This window comes from Nerophis ophidion, linkage group LG28 (genome assembly GCF_033978795.1).
Source record: "Nerophis ophidion isolate RoL-2023_Sa linkage group LG28, RoL_Noph_v1.0, whole genome shotgun sequence".
In the NCBI taxonomy this organism is placed as follows: Eukaryota; Metazoa; Chordata; class Actinopteri; order Syngnathiformes; family Syngnathidae; genus Nerophis; species Nerophis ophidion.
Window position 1 is genome coordinate 9,794,983 of NC_084638.1, and position 23,127 is coordinate 9,818,109.

At 38.2% G+C, this 23,127-nt stretch overlaps 1 protein-coding gene across 2 annotated transcripts in view; it reads right to left on the bottom strand.

The window, feature by feature from the left end:
• Positions 1-14,509, bottom strand: part of rem2 (RAS (RAD and GEM)-like GTP binding 2) — a 143,084-nt gene extending 128,575 nt beyond the window's left edge. The window contains exons 1-3 of one of the 2 annotated variants that reach the window (XM_061891402.1): positions 14,491-14,509; positions 13,969-14,068; positions 12,391-12,846 (exon numbers count right to left, since the gene is read on the bottom strand). In XM_061891402.1, the coding sequence (XP_061747386.1) occupies positions 12,391-12,717 (327 nt within the window). In that variant the 5' untranslated portion in view covers positions 12,718-12,846; positions 13,969-14,068; positions 14,491-14,509. Of the gene's footprint in view, positions 1-12,390; positions 12,847-13,968; positions 14,069-14,490 lie in introns of those variants that run through there. The other variant, XM_061891403.1, reaches the window with a different exon arrangement.
• Between the last annotated feature and the right edge of the window lie 8,618 nt (positions 14,510-23,127).

The following is a 23,127-nucleotide window of genomic DNA, read 5'->3' on the forward strand; positions in this document are numbered from 1 at the left end:
TTAGTGAAGATTTTCCCCCAAAAATATGCATTTTCTGCCATTTTTGGGTTCTGCCGGGACTCCTGACGACATTTTGAAACATATCCTACAGCTGCAGCACCTGTATTGTGCTGCCGAAGTAAATACATTTTTTTGGATTTTTGCATAAGGGTTCCCCCCTTACGAAATTTTAGCAAAAAAAAGTTTATCAAATATATGCATTTTCTGCCATTTTCGGGTTCTGTCGGAACTCCTGATGACGTTTTGAGACATCTCCTACAACTACAGCACCAGTATTGTGTTACTGAAGCGATTCCGTTTTTTAAACATTTTAATACCTTTTTTTAGCGAAGATTTTTCCCCCAAAATATGCATTTTCTGCCATTTTCGGGTTCTGTCTGGACTCCTGACGACATTTTGAAACATATCCTACAGCTGCAGCACCTGTATTGTGCTGCTGAAGTAAATACATTTTTTGGGATTTTTGCATAAGGGTCCCCCCCTTACGAGATTTTAGCGAAAAAAAGTTTTTCAAATATATGCATTTTCTGCCATTTTCGGGTTCTGTCGGGACTCCTGATGACGTTTTGAGACATCTCCTACAACTACAGCACCAGTATTGTGTTTCTGAAGCAAATCCGTTTTTTAAAAAATTTTAATACCTTTTTTTAGCGAAGATTTTTCCCCAAAAATATGCATTTTCTGCCATTTTCGAGTTCTGCCGGGACTCCTGACGACATTTTGAAGCATATCCTACAGCTGCAGCACCTGTATTGTGTTGCTGAAGTAAATAAATTTTTTTGGATTTTTGCATAAGGGTCCCCCCTTACGAAATTTTAGCGAAAAAAAGTTTTTCAAAAATATGCATTTTCTGCCATTTTCGGGTTCTGTCGGGACTCCTGACAACATTTTGAAACATATCCTACAGCTGCAGCACCTGTATTGTGCTGCTGAAGTAAATACATTTTTGGGGATTTTTGCATAAGGGTCCCCCCTTACGAAATTTTAGCGAAAAAAAGTTTTTCAAAAATATGCATTTTCTTCCATTTTAGGGTTCTGTCGGGACTCCTGATGACGTTTTGAGATATTTCCTACAACTACAGCACCAGTTTCTGAAGCAAATCCGTTTTTTAAAAATTTTAATACCTTTTTTTAGCGAAGATTTTTCCCCAAAAATATGCATTTTCTGCCATTTTTGGGTTCTGCCGGGACTCCTGACGACATTTTGAAGCATATCCTACAGCTGCAGCACCTGTGTTGTGCTGCCGAAGTAAATACATTTTTTTGGATTTTTGCATAAGGGTCCCCCCTTACGAAATTTTTGCGAAAAAAAGTATTTCAAAAATATGCATTTTCTGCCATTTTTAGGTTCTGTCGGGACTCCTGACGACGTTTTGAGACATCTCCTACAACTACAGCACCAGTATTGTGTTTCTGAAGCAAATCCGTTTTTTAAAAATTTTAATACCTTTTTTTAGTGAAGATTTTCCCCAAAAAATATGCATTTTCTGTCATTTTCGGGTTCTGCCGGGACTCCTGACGACATTTTGAAACATATCCTACAGCTGCAGCACCTGTATTGTGTTGCCGAAGTAAATAAATTTTTTTGGATTTTTGCATAAGGGTCCCCCCTTACGAAATTTTAGCGAAAAAAAGTTTTTCAAATATATGCATTTTCTGCCATTTTCGGGTTCTGTCGGAACTCCTGATGACGTTTTGAGACATCTCCTACAACTACAGCACCAGTATTGTGTTTCTGAAGCAAATCCGTTTTTTAAAAATATTAATACCTTTTTTTAGCGAAGATTTTTCCCCCAAAATATGCATTTTCTGCCATTTTCGGGTTCTGTCGGGACTCCTGATGACGTTTTGAGATATTTCCTACAACTACAGCACCAGTGTCTGAAGCAAATCCATTTTTTTAAAACTTTAATGCCTTTTTTAGCGAATATTATTCCCCCAAAATATGCATTTTCTGCCATTTTCGGGTTCTGTCGGAACTCCTGACAACATTTTGAAACATATCCTACAGCTGGAGCACCTGTATTGTGCTGCTGAAGTAAATATATTTTTGGGGATTTTTGCATAAGGGTCCCTCCCCCCTTACGAAATTTTTGCGAAAAAAAGTTTTTCAAAAATATGCATTTTCTGCCATTTTCGGGTTCTGTCGGGACTCCTGACGACATTTTGAAACATATCCTACAGCTGCAGCACCTGTATTGTGCTGCCGAAGTAAATACATATTTTCGGATTTTTGCATAAGGGTCCCCCCTTACGAAATTTTAGCGAAAAAAAGTTTTTCAAAAATAAGCATTTTCTGCCATTTTCGGGTTCTGTCGGAACTCCTGATGACGTTTTGAGACATCTCCTACAACTACAGCACCAGTATTGTGATTTTGAAGCAAATCCGTTTTTTAAAATTTTAATACTTTTTTTTAGCGAAGATTTTTCCCCAAAAATATGAATTTTCTGCCATTTTCGGGTACTGCCGGGACTCCTGATGACATTTTGAAACATATCCTACAGCTGCAGCACCTGTATTGTGCTGCTGAAGTAAATACATTTTTTTGAATTTTTGCATAAGGGTCCCCCCTTACGAAATTTTTGCGAAAAAAAGTTTTTCAAAAATATGCATTTTCTGCCATTTTTGGGTTCTGTCGGGACTCCTGATGACGTTTTGAGACATCTCCTACAACTACAGCACCAGTATTGTGTTTCTGAAGCAAATCCGTTTTTTAAAAATTTTAATACCTTTTTTTAGTGAAGATTTTCCCCCAAAAATATGCATTTTCTGCCATTTTTGGGTTCTGCCGGGACTCCTGACGACATTTTGAAACATATCCTACAGCTGCAGCACCTGTATTGTGCTGCCGAAGTAAATCAATTTTTGGGATTTTTGCATAAGGGGTCCCCCCTTACGAAATTTTTGCAAAAAAAAGTTTTTCAAATATATGCATTTTCTGCCATTTTCGGGTTCTGTCGGAACTCCTGATGACGTTTTGAGACATCTCCTACAACTACAGCACCAGTATTGTGTTTCTGAAGCGATTCCGTTTTTTAAACATTTTAATACCTTTTTTTAGCGAAAATTTTTTCCCCAAAATATGCATTTTCTGCCATTTTCGGGTTCTGTCTGGACTCCTGACGACATTTTGAAACATATCCTACAGCTGCAGCACCTGTATTGTGCTGCTGAAGTAAATACATTTTTTTGGATTTTTGCATAAGGGTCCCCCCTTACGAAATTTTAGCGAAATGTTTTCTTCAAAAATATGCATTTTCTGCCATTTTCGGGTTCTGCCGGGACTCCTGACAACATTTTGAAACATATCCTACAGCTGCAGCACCTGTATTGTGCTGCTGAAGTAAATAAATTTTTTTGAATTTTTGCATAAGGGTGCCCCTTACGAAATTTTAGCGAAAAAAAGTTTTTCAAAAATATGCATTTTCTGCCATTTTCGGGTTCTGTCGGAACTCCTGATGACGTTTTAGGACATCTCCTACAACTACAGCACCAATATTGTGTTTCTGAAGCAAATCCGTTTTTTAAAAATTTTAATACCTTTTTTTAGTGAAGATTTTTCCCCAAAAATACGCATTTTCTGCCATTTTTGGGTTCTGCCGGGACTCCTGACGACATTTTGAAACATATCCTACAGCTGCAGCACCTGTATTGTGCTGCCGAAGCAAATACATTTTTTTGAATTACGAAATTTTAGCGTAAAAAAGTTTTTCAAATATATACATTTTCTGCCATTTTCGGGTTCTGTCGGAACTCCTGATGACGTTTTGAGACATCTCCTACAACTACAGCACCAGTATTGTGTTTCTGAAGCAAATCCGTTTTTTAAAAATTTTAATACCTTTTTTTAACGAAGATTTTCCCCCAAAAATATGCATTTTCAGCCATTTTCGGGTTCTGTCGGGACTCCTGACGACATTTTGAAACATATCCTACAGCTGCAGCACCTGTGTTGTGCTGCTGAAGTAAATAATTTTTTTTTGATTTTTGCATAAGGGTCCCCCCTTACGAAATTTTTGCGAAAAAAAGTTTTTCAAAAATATGCATTTTCTGCCATTTTCGGGTTCTGCCGGGACTCCTGACGACATTTTGAAACATATCATACAGATGCAGCACCTGTATTGTGCTGCTGAAGTAAATATATTTTTTGGGATTTTTGCATAAGGGTCCCTCCCCCCTTACGAAATTTTTGCGAAAAAAAGTTTTTCAAAAATATGCATTTTCTGCCATTTTCGGGTTCTGTCGGAACTCCTGATGACGTTTTGAGACATCTCCTACAACTACAGCACCAGTATTGTGTTTCTGAAGCGATTCCGTTTTTTAAAAATTTTAATACCTTTTTTTAGCGAAGATTTTTCCCCAAAAATATGCATTTTCTGCCATTTTCGGGTTCTGTCTGGACTCCTGATGACGTTTTGAGACATCTCCTACAACTACAGCACCAGTATTGTGTTTCTGAAGCAAATCCGTTTTTTAAAAATTTTAATACCTTTTTTTAGCGAATATTTTTCCCCAAAAATATAGATTTTCTGCCATTTTCGGGTTCTGTCGGGACTCCTGACGACATTTTGAAACATATCCTACAGCTGCAGCACCTGTATTGTGCTACCGAATTAAATACATTTTTTGGGATTTTTGCATAAGGGTCCCTCCCCCCTTACGAAATTTTTGCGAAAAAAAGTTTTTCAAAAATATGCATTTTCTGCCATTTTCGGGTTCTGTCGGAATTCCTGATGACGTTTTGAGACATCTACTACAACTACAGCACCAGTATTGTGTTTCTGAAGCAAATCCGTTTTTTTTAAATTTTAATACCTTTTTTAGCGAAGATTTTTCCCCAAAAATATGCATTTTCTGCCATTTTCGGGTTCTGTCTGGACTCCTGACGACATTTTGAAACATATCCTACAGCTGCAGCACCTGTATTGTGCTGCTGAAGTAAATACATTTTTTGGGATTTTTGCATAAGGGTCCCCCCTTACGAAATTTTAGCGAAAAAAAGTTTTTCAAATATATGCATTTTCTGCCATTTTCGGGTTCTGTCGGGACTCCTGATGACGTTTTGAGACATCTCCTACAACTACAGCACCAGTATTGTGTTTCTGAAGCAAATCCGTTTTTAAAAAATTTTAATACCTTTTTTTAGCGAAGATTTTTCCCCAAAAATATGCATTTTCTGCCATTTTCGGGTTCTGCCGGGACTCCTGACGACATTTTGAAACATATCCTACAGCTGCAGCACCTGTATTGTGCTGCTGAAGTAAATACATTTTTGGGGATTTTTGCATAAGGGTCCCCCCATACGAAATTTTAGCGAAAAAAAGTTTTTCAAAAATATGCATTTTCTTCCATTTTAGGGTTCTGTCGGGACTCCTGATGACGTTTTGAGATATTTCCTACAACTACAGCACCAGTTTCTGAAGCAAATCCGTTTTTAAAAAATTTTAATACCTTTTTTTAGCGAAGATTTTTCCCCAAAAATATGCATTTTCTGCCATTTTTGGGTTCTGCCAGGACTCCTGACGACATTTTGAAACATATCCTACAGCTGCAGCACCTGTGTTGTGCTGCCGAAGTAAATACATTTTTTTGGATTTTTGCATAAGGGTCCCCCCTTACGAAATTTTTGCGAAAAAAAGTATTTCAAAAATATGCATTTTCTGCCATTTTTAGGTTCTGTCGGGACTCCTGACGACGTTTTGAGACATCTCCTACAACTACAGCACCAGTATTGTGTTTCTGAAGCAAATCCGTTTTTTAAAAATTTTAATACCTTTTTTTAGTGAAGATTTTCCCCAAAAAATATGCATTTTCTGCCATTTTTGGGTTCTGCCGGGACTCCTGACGACATTTTGAAACATATCCTACAGCTGCAGCACCTGTATTGTGTTGCCGAAGTAAATACATTTTTTTGGATTTTTGCATAAGGGTCCCCCCTTACGAAATTTTTGCGAAAAAAAGTTTTTCAAATATATGCATTTTCTGCCATTTTCGGGTTCTGTCGGAACTCCTGATGACGTTTTGAGACATCTCCTACAACTACAGCACCAGTATTGTGTTTCTGAAGCAAATCCGTTTTTTAAAAATATTAATACCTTTTTTTAGCGAAGATTTTTCCCCCAAAATATGCATTTTCTGCCATTTTCGGGTTCTGTCGGGACTCCTGATGACGTTTTGAGATATTTCCTACATCTACAGCACCAGTTTCTGAAGCAAATCCATTTTTTTTAAACTTTAATACCTTTTTTAGCGAATATTATTCCCCCAAAATATGCATTTTCTGCCATTTTCGGGTTCTGTCGGAACTCCTGACAACATTTTGAAACATATCCTACAGCTGGAGCACCTGTATTGTGCTGCTGAAGTAAATATATTTTTTGGGATTTTTGCATAAGGGTCCCTCCCCCCTTACGAAATTTTTGCGAAAAAAAGTTTTTCAAAAATATGCATTTTCTGCCATTTTCGGGTTCTGTCGGGACTCCTGACAACATTTTGAAACATATCCTACAGCTGCAGCACCTGTATTGTGCTGCTGAAGTAAATATATTTTTTGGGATTTTTGCATAAGGGTCCCTCCCCACTTACGAAATTTTTGCGAAAAAAAGTTTTTCAAAAATATGCATTTTCTGCCATTTTCGGGTTCTGTCGGATCTCCTGATGATGTTTTGAGACATCTCCTACAACTACAGCACCAGTATTGTGTTTCTGAAGCAAATCCGTTTTTCAAAAATTTAATACCTTTTTTTAGCAAAGATTTTTCCCCAAAAATATGCATTTTCTGCCATTTTCGGGTTCTGCTGGGACTCCTGACGACATTTTGAAACATATCCTACAGCTGCAGCACCTGTATTGTGCTGCCGAAGTAAATACATATTTTCGGATTTTTGCATAAGGGTCCCCCCTTACGAAATTTTAGCGAAAAAAAGTTTTTCAAAAATAAGCATTTTCTGCCATTTTCGGGTTCTGTCGGAACTCCTGATGACGTTATGAGACATCTTCTACAACTACAGCACCAGTATTGTGATTTTGAAGCAAATCCGTTTTTTAAAATTTTAATACTTTTTTTTAGCGAAGATTTTTCAACAAAAATATGAATTTTCTGCCATTTTCGGGTTCTGCCGGGACTCCTGATGACATTTTGAAACATATCCTACAGCTGCAGCACCTGTATTGTGCTGCTGAAGTAAATACATTTTTTTGAATTTTTGCATAAGGGTCCCCCCTTACGAAATTTTTGCGAAAAAAAGGTTTTTCAAAAATATGCATTTTCTGCCATTTTTGGGTTCTGTCGGGACTCCTGATGACGTTTTGAGACATCTCCTACAACTACAGCACCAGTATTGTGTTTCTGAAGCAAATCCGTTTTTTAAAAATTTTAATACCTTTTTTTAGTGAAGATTTTCCCCCAAAAATATGCATTTTCTGCCATTTTTGGGTTCTGCCGGGACTCCTGACGACATTTTGAAACATATCCTACAGCTGCAGCACCTGTATTGTGCTGCCGAAGTAAATCAATTTTTGGGATTTTTGCATAAGGGGTCCCCCCTTACGAAATTTTAGCAAAAAAAAGTTTTTCAAATATATGCATTTTCTGCCATTTTCGGGTTCTGTCGGAACTCCTGATGACGTTTTGAGACATCTCCTACAACTACAGCACCAGTATTGTGTTTCTGAAGCAAATCCGTTTTTTTAAAATTTTAATACCTTTTTTTAGTGAAGATTTTCCCCAAAAAATATGCATTTTCTGCCATTTTTGGGTTCTGCCGGGACTCCTGACGACATTTTGAAACATATCCTACAGCTGCAGCACCTGTATTGTGTTGCCGAAGTAAATACATTTTTTTGGATTTTTGCATAAGGGTCCCCCCTTACGAAATTTTAGCGAAAAAAAGTTTTTCAAAAATATGCATTTTCTGCCATTTTCGGGTTCTGTCGGAACTCCTGATGACGTTTTGAGACATCTCCTACAACTACAGCACCAGTATTGTGTTTCTGAAGCAAATCCGTTTTTTAAAAATATTAATACCTTTTTTTAGCGAAGATTTTTCCCCCAAAATATGCATTTTCTGCCATTTTCGGGTTCTGTCGGGACTCCTGATGACGTTTTGAGATATTTCCTACATCTACAGCACCAGTTTCTGAAGCAAATCCATTTTTTTAAAACTTTAATACCTTTTTTAGCGAATATTATTCCCCCAAAATATGCATTTTCTGCCATTTTCGGGTTCTGTCGGAACTCCTGACAACATTTTGAAACATATCCTACAGCTGGAGCACCTGTATTGTGCTGCTGAAGTAAATATATTTTTTGGGATTTTTGCATAAGGGTCCCTCCCCCCTTACGAAATTTTTGCGAAAAAAAGTTTTTCAAAAATATGCATTTTCTGCCATTTTCGGGTTCTGTCGGGACTCCTGACAACATTTTGAAACATATCCTACAGCTGCAGCACCTGTATTGTGCTGCTGAAGTAAATATATTTTTTGGGATTTTTGCATAAGGGTCCCTCCCCCCTTACGAAATTTTTGCGAAAAAAAGTTTTTCAAAAATATGCATTTTCTGCCATTTTCGGGTTCTGTCGGATCTCCTGATGATGTTTTGAGACATCTCCTACAACTACAGCACCAGTATTGTGTTTCTGAAGCAAATCCGTTTTTCAAAAATTTTAATACCTTTTTTTAGCAAAGATTTTTCCCCAAAAATATGCATTTTCTGCCATTTTCGGGTTCTGCCGGGACTCCTGATGACATTTTGAAACATATCCTACAGCTGCAGCACCTGTATTGTGCTGCTGAAGTAAATACATTTTTTTGAATTTTTGCATAAGGGTCCCCCCCTTACGAAATTTTTGCGAAAAAAAGTTTTTCAAAAATATGCATTTTCTGCCATTTTTGGGTTCTGTCGGGACTCCTGATGACGTTTTGAGACATCTCCTACAACTACAGCACCAGTATTGTGTTTCTGAAGCAAATCCGTTTTTTAAAAATTTTAATACCTTTTTTTAGTGAAGATTTTCCCCCAAAAATATGCATTTTCTGCCATTTTTGGGTTCTGCCGGGACTCCTGACGACATTTTGAAACATATCCTACAGCTGCAGCACCTGTATTGTGCTGCTGAAGTAAATACATTTTTTGGGATTTTTGCATAAGGGTCCCCCCTTACGAAATTTTAGCGAAATGTTTTTTTCAAAAATATGCATTTTCTGCCATTTTCGGGTTCTGTCGGGACTCCTGATGACGTTTTGAGACATCTCCTACAACTACAGCACCAGTATTGTGTTTCTGAAGCAAATCCGTTTTTTAAAAATTTTTATACCTTTTTTTAGCGAATATTTTTCCCCAAAAATATGCATTTTCTGCCATTTTCGGGTTCTGTCGGGACTCCTGACGACATTTTGAAACATATCCTACAGCTGCAGCACCTGTATTGTGCTACCGAATTAAATACATTTTTTGGGATTTTTGCATAAGGGTCCCTCCCCCCTTACGAAATTTTTGCGAAAAAAAGTTTTTCAAAAATATGCATTTTCTGCCATTTTCGGGTTCTGTCGGAATTCCTGATGACATTTTGAGACATCTACTACAACTACAGCACCAGTATTGTGTTTCTGAAGCAAATCCGTTTTTTAAAAATTTTAATACCTTTTTTAGCGAAGATTTTTCTCCAAAAATATGCATTTTCTGCCATTTTCGGGTTCTGTTGGGACTCCTGAAGACATTTTGAAACATATCCTACAGCTGCAGCACCTGTATTGTGTTGCTGAAGTAAATACATTTTTTTGGATTTTTGCATAAGGGTCCCCCCTTACGAAATTTTAGCGAAAAAAAGTTTTTCAAAAATATGCATTTTCTGCCATTTTCGGGTTCTGTCGGGACTCCTGATGACGTTTTGAGACATCTCCTACAACTACAGCACCAGTATTGTGTTTCTGAAGCAAATCCGTTTTTTAAAAATTTTAATACCTTTTTTTAGCGAATATTTTTCCCCAAAAATATGCATTTTCTGCCATTTTTGGGTTCTGTCGGGACTCCTGAAGACATTTTGAAACATATCCTACAGCTGCAGCACCTGTATTGTGTTGCTGAAGTAAATACATTTTTTTGGATTTTTGCATAAGGGTCCCCCCTTACGAAATTTTAGCGAAAAAAAGTTTTTCAAAAATATGCATTTTCTGCCATTTTCGGGTTCTGTCGGGACTCCTGATGACGTTTTGAGACATCTCCTACAACTACAGCACCAGTACTGTGTTTCTGAAGCAAATCCGTTTTTTAAAAATTTTAATACCTTTTTTTAGCGAATATTTTTCCCCAAAAATATGCATTTTCTGCCATTTTCGGCTTCTGTCGGGACTCCTGACGACATTTTGAAACATATCCTACAGCTGCAGCACCTGTATTGTGCTGCCAAAGTAAATACATTTTTTTGGATTTTTGCATAAGGGTCTCCCCCCTTACGACATTTTAGCGAAAAAAAGTTTTTCAAAAATATGCATTTTCTGCCATTTTCGGGTTCTGTCGGGACTCCTGATGACGTTTTGAGATATCTCCTACAACTACAGCACCAGTATTGGGTTTCTGAAGCAAATCCGTTTTTTAAAAATTTTAATACCTTTTTTAGCGAAGATTTTTCCCCAAAAATATGCATTTTCTGCCATTTTCGGGTTCTGTTGGGACTCCTGACGACATTTTGAAACATATCCTACAGCTGCAGCACCTGTATTGTGCTGCTGAAGTAAATACATTTTTTTGGATTTTTGCATGAGGGTCCCCACTTACGAAATTTTAGCGAAAAAAAGTTTTTCAAAAATATGCATTTTCTGCCATTTTTGGGTTCTGTCGGGACTCCTGATGACGTTTTGAGACATTTCCTACAACTACAGCACCAGTATTGTGTTTCTGAAGCAAATCAGTTTTTTAAAAATTTTAATACCTTTTTTTAGCGAATATTTTTCCCCAAAAATATGCATTTTCTGCCATTTTCGGGTTCTGTCGGGACTCCTGACGACATTTTGAAACATATCCTACAGCTGCAGCACCTGTGTTGTGCTGCCAAAGTAAATAAATGTTTTAGTTTTTTTTGCATAAGGGTCCCCCCTTACGACATTTTAGCGAAAAAAAGTTTTTCAAAAATATGCATTTTCTGCCATTTTCGGGTTCTGTCGGATCTCTGATGACGTTTTGAGACATCTCCTACAACTACAACACCGGTATTGTGTTTCTGAAGCAAATCCGTTTTTTAAAAAATTTAATACCTTTTTTTAGCCAATATTTTTCCCCAAAAATATGCATTTTCGGCCATTTTCGGGTTCTGTCGGGACTCCTGAAGACATTTTGAAACATATCCTACAGCTGCAGCACCTGTGTTGTGCTGCCAAAGTAAATAAATGTTTTAGTTTTTTTTGCATAAGGGTCCCCCCTTACGACATTTTAGCGAAAAAAAGTTTTTCAAAAATATGCATTTTCTGCCATTTTCGGGTTCTGTCGGATCTCTGATGACGTTTTGAGACATCTCCTACAACTACAACACCGGTATTGTGTTTCTGAAGCAAATCCGTTTTTTAAAAAATTTAATACCTTTTTTTAGCCAATATTTTTCCCCAAAAATATGCATTTTCGGCCATTTTCGGGTTCTGTCGGGACTCCTGAAGACATTTTGAAACATATCCTACAGCTGCAGCACCTGTATTGTGCTGCTGAAGTAAATACATTTAGGACATTTTCGGGTTTTGTCGGGACTCCTGATGACGTTTTGGAGCCTTAATTTTGGATTTTGATTCATTATTATTTTTTGAGCAATGACACTTAAAAACAAATCACACTAAAATAATTGGGGATCCAAAAATGTCTTATTAAAGTGTTAAAAAAATAAACCATACATTTATTTTACTGTTTACTTTTAGCACAATAATCTCAAAATCAACTTCAGATATATCCGTCAATTATAAGTGTTATTGTTGTTTATGTTTTGTTTGTTTGTTTTAGGCCCTTTAAAAAAAAAAAAAAAAACAGCTCAGTTTATTATATGGCAAAACACAAAATATGCAACATTTTCCATAAAAAATATCTCAAAGTGGAATATTTAATGTGCAGAATTGAAGCCTGGAATAGGGTCAATAATTCAAAATGACATTGATTTTGATTCATTATTATTTTTTAAAGAAAAAAATGTGTTATAAGAGGAAGCATTGCAACAATTTCTTGTTACATTTCACCTGTTTGCTCTTTTATACCACTTTTTATGTTTTTAATTTTTTTCAATTGTATTTTTAAAATGTGCCGCGAGGCCCTTAAAAAATGACCCGCGGGCCGCACTTTGGACCCCCCTGATTTACGTATTACACAACGTGCCAACTTCACCAATTTTGTATTTTTACTCACGTGATGTACTTACATTTGCGTCAAGTTTGCAGCTCGTCTCCCGCGCGGCGCAACAGTACGACGGCGGAGCACGGACAAAGCAGCCAGGCTGAAACTTTCCACTCCGACTGTGACGGAGGTCAGGAACCCCAGGAGGATGCAAGCCGCGTCCCCGAGGATCCAGTCCTGGACGCCGGCACTCAGGAGCACGCAGGGCAGGGTGAGCAGAGCCCCCGTGTCGGCCAGGCTGAGGTTCAGCAGCAAGACGGGCTTTGAGGGAGACGAAGCTGACCACCGTGTTGCAGGAGATGCTGGTGTTTGTGGAGACCACGTTGAAGAGGAGGTTGACAATGGCGGGCATGATGAAGGTTTGGGTTTCCTGTAAAACAAAGAATGCTTCGTGGTTCTGGTTGAGGACAACAACAGACGTCAACGTCACTTATCCAGGGTTTTTAGAGGCGCTATATCCACAGCAGTGCATCGGAAGAACCTACCGAGGAAGAAACAGATCGAATGTTTGGTTTTTTCCCGCTACTTGGTGCATAACGTTGACCGCCGCAACAAGTGGATTTCTGCCATACTGAATATGATACGGAGGGATCACTGGACTCCTGTAGAACAACCCAGAACAGGGGTCGGCAACCCGCGTGTATCCTGTATGTTACTTAAGTAAAGCACTGTACAAGTATTAAGTAAACAATGAATTATATAACTGGGCTAGATCAGAAGAAACTAAATTCAGCTCTAGGAATGGTGAGTAATGAAAACTGAACACAGGTTTTAAGCTTAAATGGTACCAAATTATATTAAAGAATTATAGGAAAAATAAACAAGTGGACGTAATGCAACCAATGAGGTGCCTGAGTTGTACTCTACGACATTCGAACAATGAAAATCAGATTCGGGTTCGTCTATAAATTCTGTTTTTGAAATAGACCCGTACTGCTTTAAAAATTCAACTACTTCGTCGTCACTTTTAGTTTTTGTCGCGTCTTGAATCAAAACTGCATTTGGAATCTTATTGCCATGTTTCTCCAATATTTCCATTTTTCCAAGACAATAATATAAGTACCACAACAAAAATTGTTCAGTTATTTTTCTCCACTCCTGGCTAGCTCGCCACAATATGTATCCTGTATGTTACTTAAGTAAAGCACTGTACAAGTATTAAGTAGACAATGAATTATATAACTGGGCTAGATCAGAAGAAACTAAATTCAGCTCTAGGAATGGAGAGTAATGAAAACTGAACACAGGTTTTAAGTTTAAATGGTACCAAATTATATTAAAGAATCATAGGAAAAAAAAACAACAAACAGACATGTAAATTCGAGTGGCCATTCACATTTTCAACATAAATTACAGAACGTTCAATATTTACAATGTGATACAGTACTTGATTCAGTCCTTGTTTTGACCAAGAATGGTATAAGCGCTACACGACAGTTCATTAAACGACCTCGCAAAGTCCACGTTGTGGTGGCAGTGTCCAGAGGGGTTTTAGTGAAGGTAACAGGGTCAATGTGAAGGTTCAGGAGGACAGAAATGAACTCGTTGCGTTATGGAAAAACCAAAGGGAAAAAAACAGAGCGGCTGCTGAGGAACCTCCTACCCGCCCGGGGCCCGGTTGGGTGGATTCAGTTCGGTTGGTTCGGTTCCAGGCATAAAGCTTCAGACTCTAGTTCATGCTCTAGCTCGCCATCCAACATGTCCTGGACAACAAGGGCAGGACCGGTCAATTTTCCAGTGCGCACACACAAAATACATTCAAATACTAAATAATACTTCTGTATTCAAATAGCAAGTATATTTCTTAATATTGTACAATAAATAATTCATTAATCCAATTAGAATAATATAATAATTGTTATATCAAAATATTAATTTTCTAATATTATCAAAATCTACCAATTGCATCCACAAATAAAGTGCATAGCAGACAGTGTGCATCATAAGATGCATAGCATTGACAACCATCAAACAATTAACACAACCCAGGAACAAATCAGACAATTGTTGACAGTTTCTAACGTTTCATTTAGTTGACTATATTCAGAGAAACAGACATAGAAGTAGATGCTAACAGCTCCATTCAAAACGAATGTAGCGGCTAAGCTACACAGATGCAACTCACCAATTCCGCGGATAAATCACACTTAAACAATCTCGCACGACGACCCACGGCTTCAGTAGTTGGTTCCTGCAGTTCGACATTATTACATTTCAGTTAAAAGCTTCGTTAATAATTAAAGCATCAAAACCGAGTCACATACCTGCAGCAACGTCCCTCTCGCTCTTCCTGGAAGCAGCCCACTACCGGATTTTATGCTTCCCGCAATAGGTCACGTGACCACGTGACGTAATGACGCAGGCACGGACAGCTAAGACAACGAAAATAAATAGGATATTTAATTGGGATTTGAAAGGTTATTTAAATAGAAAGGATATTTAAGTAAAATGATATTTAGATAGAAAGAATATTTAATGGGGTTTTGAGAGGATATTTAAATGAGGATATTTAATGGGGTTTTGTCACCCAGGTAACCCGCGGCTCTTTAGTGCCGCCCTAGTGGCTCTCTGGAGCTTTTTCAAAAATATGAAAAATGGAAATGATGAAACATTCTTAATGAATGTTTTTTTTTTTTCGTAACCAACAAATATGTGCTCCACTCACTCTACCACAAAAAAATAAGAGTTGTAGAAATGATCGGAAACTCAAAACAGCCGTGACATTATGTTCTTTACAAGTGTATGTACTAGAGATGCGCGGTAGGTAGGGATGCACCGATTAATCGGTAACCAAATATATTCGGCCGAATATGGCAAAAAAAAGCCACATTCGGCCTTTGGTGGATTGAGTTAAAAACAAGGCCGAATAGTGGCGTGTGACGCAATTTTTTGACGCGGTGACGCAATCAAACAACGTGCAGTGACGTTGGGATATGTTGTGTACCTGTATAAGTGTATGAGGTTACAAGCACACACTTTATTGAGATTTAGAGGGGCCTCTGTTTACATTATTAGCCTGTTATGTAGGCTACCTGTATAAGTGTATGAGGTTACAAGCACACACTTTATTGAGATTTAGTGGATCCTTTGTTTACATTATTAGCCTGTTGTGTAGGCTACCTGTATAAGTGTATGAGGTTACAAGCACACACTTATTGAGATTTAGTGGGGCCTCTGTTTAGATTATTAGCCTGTTGTGTAGGCTACCTGTATAAGTGTATGAGGTTACAAACACACACTTATTGAGATTTACTTGAGCCTTCTGTTTACATTATTAGCATATCTACTGTGGCTAAGCAGACTTTTGCCAAAAGGACAATAATTCATTTGTTGTGGGTGGTATAGCTCGGTTGGTAGAGTGGCTGTGCCAGCAACCTGATGGTTGCAGGTTCGATTCCCGCTTCCGCCATCCTAGTCACTGCCGTTGTGTCCTTGGGCAAGACACTTTACCCACCTGCTCCCAGTGCCACCCACACTGGTTTAAATGTAACTTAGATATTGGGTGTCACTATGTAAAGTGCTTTGAGTCACTGGAGAAAAGCGCTATATAAATATAATTCACTTTATCCACTTTAATGAACTTTATTTTTGGGGGGGAATGCATGTTTTGTTTGAAGGCCTAATAGAAATGAAAAACTTTGTGCTTTTTGTGAAAAGCAAAGGCAACTGGAATATTAAAAAAAGGTCAATATTCAATAAAAATTACTTTATTTGAAAAACATTTGTAAATATTTATTCTAGGCTATTTATGCAATATTTAAAAAATTGTGAAAAACTGCATTCATTATTCGGTATTCGGCCTTCGGCTAAGCGTTTAAATTTTATTCGGCTTCGGCCACAAATTTTCATTTCGGTGCATCCCTAGCGGATAGGCAATTATATTACCCGCAACCGCATCACTAAAGTCGTTATCCACCCGCCATCCACCTGAACCAACATTTCATCAAAGCCACACCCGCCCATTGTTATATATCTAATATAGACAATGCAAGGCATTAGTGAGGTTAGAAAGTGTAACTCCCTCCAAATAGCTTTCTTGAACTGATTTATTTGAAGGCTTACTTTCTACTTTCCCTTCAAAATCACAGTGAAAACTGTAATAAATAAAGCAGGTAACAAACGTAAAAATAATAACATGCACAGCATGTGGATCAAACATTTTACCAAGTAAAATACCAACAAATGACAAATACCTCGTTGGCCATACCTCCTTACATCCGTCGACAGACCAAATGAGACACTTCAAAATAAAAGTATGCCCACATACAATTTTAAAGAGTGCTGCTCGTTTTTCGTATGTGGGTAACAACATTTAACTATTTATAAATGGTTGATTTCTATAGGCTAGTAAGGTAAAGTGTTGTAGCTGACAAGTTTGGGCTACGTTGCTTCTGCAGCCTTCATCAGAGGTGTCACGTGATGTTAGCGTCACGTTGTCTGTGATGTGTTATATGGATTGTACCATCAAGAGTTGTCAGGTACAACACTTTACCTACTAGCCCAGGGGTAGGGAACCTCTGGCTCTCGAGCCAGATGTGGTTCTTTTGATGACTGCATCTGGCTCTCAGATACATTTTAGCGGATGTTGCTTAATACGATAAGTAATTAATAATTTCGCTGGTAATCACAGTGTTAAAAATAACCTTCAAAATATAAAACATTCTCATGCATTTTAATCCATCTACCGCACCTGTTCAAGAAGTCACATCAATGGTCAAAAGTATTTTATTTATTATTGGTTAGCTTCAGAATAATAATGTTATTATAAAGAAAATGAGATGCACGCATTTAGTTGTTGTAATCAGGTAAAGTCGAAATGAAAGAGAAGGCGTTGGATTCTCTTGTCAGAGCGTGGGACGACACTGTACAAGGGTACAGGTCTACGGGTTTCTCCTCACTGAGCTAAATTGAATCCTGTCTCTGTTAAATTCCTTGCTTCTTGTCTGTTTAATACATGTCATCAGTGTTTGAACCTGACAGTTGTATTGTCAGGTTTGTCCCTGACAGTGGGGCCATGTTTAAGTTTTTCCTGTCTTTGTTTCCTGTCAGCGCTCTTATTTTGCTGTTTTCCCTTCTTTCTCCCTGAGCACTGTTTCCCCTCAGCTGCGGCGGATTGGCACCTGGCCACACCTGGTGTCAATCAGCCCACTCCTATTTTTACCTGCTTTGTCTTCCAGTCAGTGCTGGATTACAGTCGCTCCTACCGGTTGTTTGTCACTACTACCTGTCAATGTCATTAATACTTCGTTGTAGCTGTGTCTACTTTTGTTCACTCTGCTCATGCCATAGTTCCTTCTTGTCACAGTAAGTGTTTTGTTCATATCCTAGTTTGTTATCCGCCTCGTGCGCACCTTTTGTTAGTACCCTTTTGTTTGTTCTTGTTTTGGTATTTATATTAAATCATGTTTTCTTATTCAATGCCTGCCACCGTCTCTGCAAAATGTGACAGTATTTAGTGTTAAAAATATTATACGGCTCTCACTGAAATACATTTTAAAATATTTGGCTTTCATGGCTCTCTGAGCCAAAAAGGTTCCCGACCCCTGTACTAGCCTGTATAAATCAACCATTTATAGATACACGTCAGTAGGCTAAATGAACCTCTTCAAAATAACATTTAACTATGTGTAATGTAGCTGCTGGCTATTTTTTCGTCATGTCATCCGCCCGACCCGCGGTTTATCCGCGGACTCCGCGGTTGTGACCGCAAACCGCGCATCTCTAGTATGTACACTTTTGACCACAACTGCATGTAAACAAAAGTAAACCACCAGTCGAAGAAAATGAGCAAACTACATTAATAACACCCTGTAATTTGATTACCGTATTTTTCGGAGTATAAGCTGCTCTGGAGTATAAGTTGCATAATAAAGAAGGAAAAAACATATATAAGTGGCACTGGAGTATAAGTCGCATTTTTGGGGGAAATGTACTTGATAAAACCCAACACCAAGGAGAGACATTTGAAAGGCAATTTAAAATAAAGGCAATTTAAAATAAATAAAGAATAGTGAACAAGAGGCTGAATAAGTCTACGTTACATGAGACATAAATAACCAACTGCTATGTTAACCTAACATATTATGGTAAGAGTCATTCAAATAACTATAACATATAGAACATGCTATACCTTTACCAAACTATCTGTCACTCATAATCCATAAATCCCATGAAATACCATCTATTCTCTAACGGAAATTAGCTAAATAATATTATTTGATATTGTACGGCAATGTCTTAATAATTTCACACATAAGTCGCTCCTGAGTATAAGTCGCACTCCTGGCCAAAGTATGAAAAAAACTGCGACTTATAGTCCAAAAAATACGGTATATTATCATACTTTCCCAAAAGTGGGTAGTAACACGCTACATTTACTCCGTTACATCTACTTGAATAAATTTTGGGATAAATTTCGCTTCTAAGAGTAGTTTTAATGCAACATACTTTTACTTTTACTTGAGTATATTTATAGAGAAGAAACGCTACTTTTACTCCGTTCCATTTATCTACATTCAGCTCGCTACTGATTTTAATCGATCTGTTAATGCACACTTTGTTTGTTTTGGTTTGTCAGACAGACCTTCAAAGTAGGATCCATCACATGCCTGCGTTTCACCAATCAAATGCAGTCACTGGTGACGCTTGACTCCGTTTCACCAATCAAACAGAGCCAGGCGTTCACATGATTAACTGAACTTTTTTTTATTTTTTTTTATAAACTTTAATTTATAAATTTCAACATTTACAAACTGTCGAAAATACTAATCAAAGTAAGTACATAACAGTATAAAAGCCATACAAAACAGCGCCAGGGGGTTGTTGTCAAAGTAACTAAAATAGAATGCAATATATATATATATATATATATATATATATATATATATATATATATATATATATATATATATATATATATATATATATATATATATATATATATATATATATATATATATGTCTTGATTGGATTATCCAGAGAATAGTGCTCGATACCGTGGTAGAGCGCAATATGTAGGTGTGGGAAAAATCACAAGACTACTTCATCTCTACAAAACTGTTTCATGAGGGGTTCCCTCAATCATCAGGAGATTTCTCCTGATGATTGAATTGTTGCAAAGTTGTTCAACTTTGGCCCGCGGCTTTGTTCAGTTTTGAATTTTGGCCCACTCTGTATTTGAGTTTGACACCCCTGCAATACTATAATGAGGTTGCAAAGGTAAAATAAATTTTCAAATTTTTATTCAATACAGTGTAAAACCAAATATATATTATTTATTATATATTATTGTCTTAGTTGCTTAAGAGATATTCCTGGCTGTGAATTTGTTCATTGTCAATTTTTATGTTTTTGTGCATTACTTGTTGCCGTCATCATTAAACAAACAGGTTACTCATCAGTTACTCAGTACTTGAGTAGTTTTTTCACAACATACTTTTACTCAAGTAAATATTTGGGTGACAACTCCGTACTTTTACTTGAGTAATACATCTCTAAAGTAACAGTACTCTTACTTGATTACACTTTCTGGCTACTCTACCCACCTCTGTACTTCCCAAACATTATTTTGTCTAAATAAAAATAAATACTAAAAATATCTGCTTGACTTATGATTTTACTCATCAAATTAATAAAAGTGACAAAATATTTTACAGTGTTCTTTACAGCATATTACTGTATATTGAAAAAAAAACTACCAGTTTTGGATTGTACCACCTCCAGGAAAAACCCTGCTCATAGAGCGATCCAAGTAAACAAAGAAACTGGGACAAGGATTCTTCAAGCGTTTCAAGAAAGTACCAAATTGAGGGGACCAGGTGTTGTGCATGACGACTCACGTGATTGGTCGCCGAGTTAGTCACCAGCTGCTGCCCTGGAGGTGGACGCCACCTCAGGGTCGACCAGGGCGAACACGCACGACCTACAAAACCACATTGGAGAAGGATGGCAGGTGTTTGGCCATCTTTCGGGTCAACAGTGGCTGCACTTAAGACTTTTTTTCAAATCAACTTTTGTAGTCCTTGGCTCACCTGGGGAGGTTTATAAGGTATGGTAGGAGGTCACAGGGAAGAGAAACTATGTCGCCCAGCTGTGCGGGATCCCCCGGGGAAGACCTGGACAAAGTGGCTGCAAAACATCGTATTCTCATCAATATTAAAGAAAACAAAAAATACACGTCGGTCGACTTGCAACAAAGATGAACTTTTATCAACGTTGTGTTTTGGTCTGTAACAGAAAATATCTAAATTGGGTCAGCTTGCCTGAAATAAATAAAAATGTGGTCCTTATTTAAACTACAAACATTTGTTTATACATTTTAGTGAAAACAAGTTTTGGTAAAATGAAATTGTTCTGCCATTTTCTGATAAGGTTTTCAGACATTTCCGACGACTAGAGGACCAGTATTATGCTGCTGAAACAAGTCTGCTATTTTTTTGTTTTTTCGTGTAAGGGTCCCCCATTTACAAAATTTTAGCGAAAAAAAGTTTTCAAAACATACATTTTCTGCCATTTTCGGGTTTTATCAGGACTTCTGATGACATCTCCTAAAACTACAGCACCAGTATTGTGCTGCTTAAGCAAAGCCGTGTTTTAAAGTTTTGTGTAATTACATTATTACAACATTTTAGCAATTTTTTTCCCCAAAAAATATGCATTTTCTGCCATCTTAGGGTTTTATTGGGACTCCTGGTGAGGTTTTGACACGTATCTTACAACTATCCATCCATCATCCTCCGCTCATCCGAGGTCGGGTCGCGGGGGCAGCAGCCTAAGCAGGGAAACCCAGACTCCCCTCTCCCCAGCCACTTCGTCTAGCTCTTCCCGGGGGATCCCGAGGCGTTCCCAGGCCAGCCGGGAGACATAGTCTTCCCAACGTGTGCTGGGTCTTCCCCGTGGCCTCCTACCGGTTGGACGTGCCCTAAACACCTCCCTAGGGAGGCGTTCGGGTGGCATCCTGACCAGATGCCCGACCCACCTCATCTGGCTCCTCTCCATGTGAAGGAGCAGCGGCTTTAGTTTGAGTTCCTCCCGGATGGCAGAGTTCTAAAGAGATAGGAGGAAACTCATTTTGGCTGCCTGTACCCGTGATCTTATCCTTTCGGTCATGACCCAAAGCTCATGACCATAGGTGAGGATGGGAACGTAGATCGACTGGTAAATTGAGAGCTTTGCCTTCCGGCTCAGCTGCTTCTTCACCACAACGGATCGATACAACGTCCGCATTACTGAAGACGCCGCACCGATCCGCCTCTTACAACTACAGGACCAGTTTTGTGCTGCTGAAGCAAGTCTGTTTTTTTAATTTTCGTGTAACGGTCCCCCTTACATAATTTAAGCGCACATTTTTTTTTTTCCGAAAAAGATACATTTTCTGCCATTTACAGGTTTTTTAGGGACTCCTGGTGAGGTTTTGAGACGTTTCCTACAACTACTGCGCCAGTATTGTTCTGCTGAAGCTCGTTTTTTTAAATATTTTTTTTTGTATAAGGGTCACCCCTTATGACATTTTAGTAGAAACATGTTTTACATAAAATATGCATTTTCTGCCATTTTCAGGTTTTGTCGGGACTCCTGATGTGGTTTTGAGACATCTCCCAACTCTACAGCACCAGTGCTGCTGAAGCAAGTCTATTTTTTGTCATTTTAGCGGAAAAAAAATCGTCAAAATATTGATTTTCTGTCATTTACGGGTTTTGTCGGGACTCCTGATGACATTTTGAGACATCTCCTGCAACTACAGCACCTGAATTGAAGAAAGTCTATTTTTTGTCATTTTAGCGAAAAAAAAGTTGTCAAAAAATATTGATATTCTGCCATTTACGTTTTGTCGGAACTCCTGATGAAGTTTTGAGACATCTGGATGCACTCCCGGTAAGAGTTCGAGATGCCACCTCAGTAGAAGCATTTAAGTCTCACCTTAAAACTCATTTGTATACTCTAGCCTTTAAATAGACTCCCTTTTTAGACCAGTTGATCTGCCGTTTCTTTTCTTTTTCTTCTATGTCCCACTTTCCCTTGTGGAGGGGGTCCGGTCCGATCCGGTGGCCATGTACTGCTTGCCTGTGTATCGGCTGGGGACATCTCTGCGCTGCTGATCCGCCTCCGCTTGTGATGGTTTCCTGGTGGTTCCACTGTGAACAGGACTCTCGCTGCTGTGTTGGATCCGCTTTGGTCTGGACTCTCGCGACTGTGTTGGATCCATTGTGGATTGAACTCTCACAGTATCATGTTAGACCCGCTCGACATCCATTGCTTTCCTCCTCTCCAAGGTTCTCATAGTCATCGTTGTCACCGACGTCCCACTGGGTGTGAGTTTTCCTTGCCCTTATGTGGGCCTACCGAGGATGTCGTAGTGGTTTGTGCAGCCCTTTGAGACACTAGTGATTTAGGGCTATATAAGTAAACATTGATTGATTGATTGATCTCCTACAACTACAGCACCAGTATTGTGCTGCTGAAGCAAGTCTATTTTTTGTCATTTTAGCGCAAAAATGTTGTCAAAAAATATTGATATTTTGCCATTTACGTTTTTTCGGGACTCCTGAAGACGTTTTGAGACATTTCCTACAACTACAGCACCAGTATTGTGCTGCTGAAGCAAGTCTATTTTTTGTCATTTTAGCGCAAAAAAGTTGTCAAAAAATATTGATATTCTGCCATTTACGTTTTGTCGGGACTCCTGAAGACGTTTTGAGACATTTCCTACAACTACAGCACTAGTATTGTGCTGCTGAACCAAGACCGTCTTTTTAAATTTTG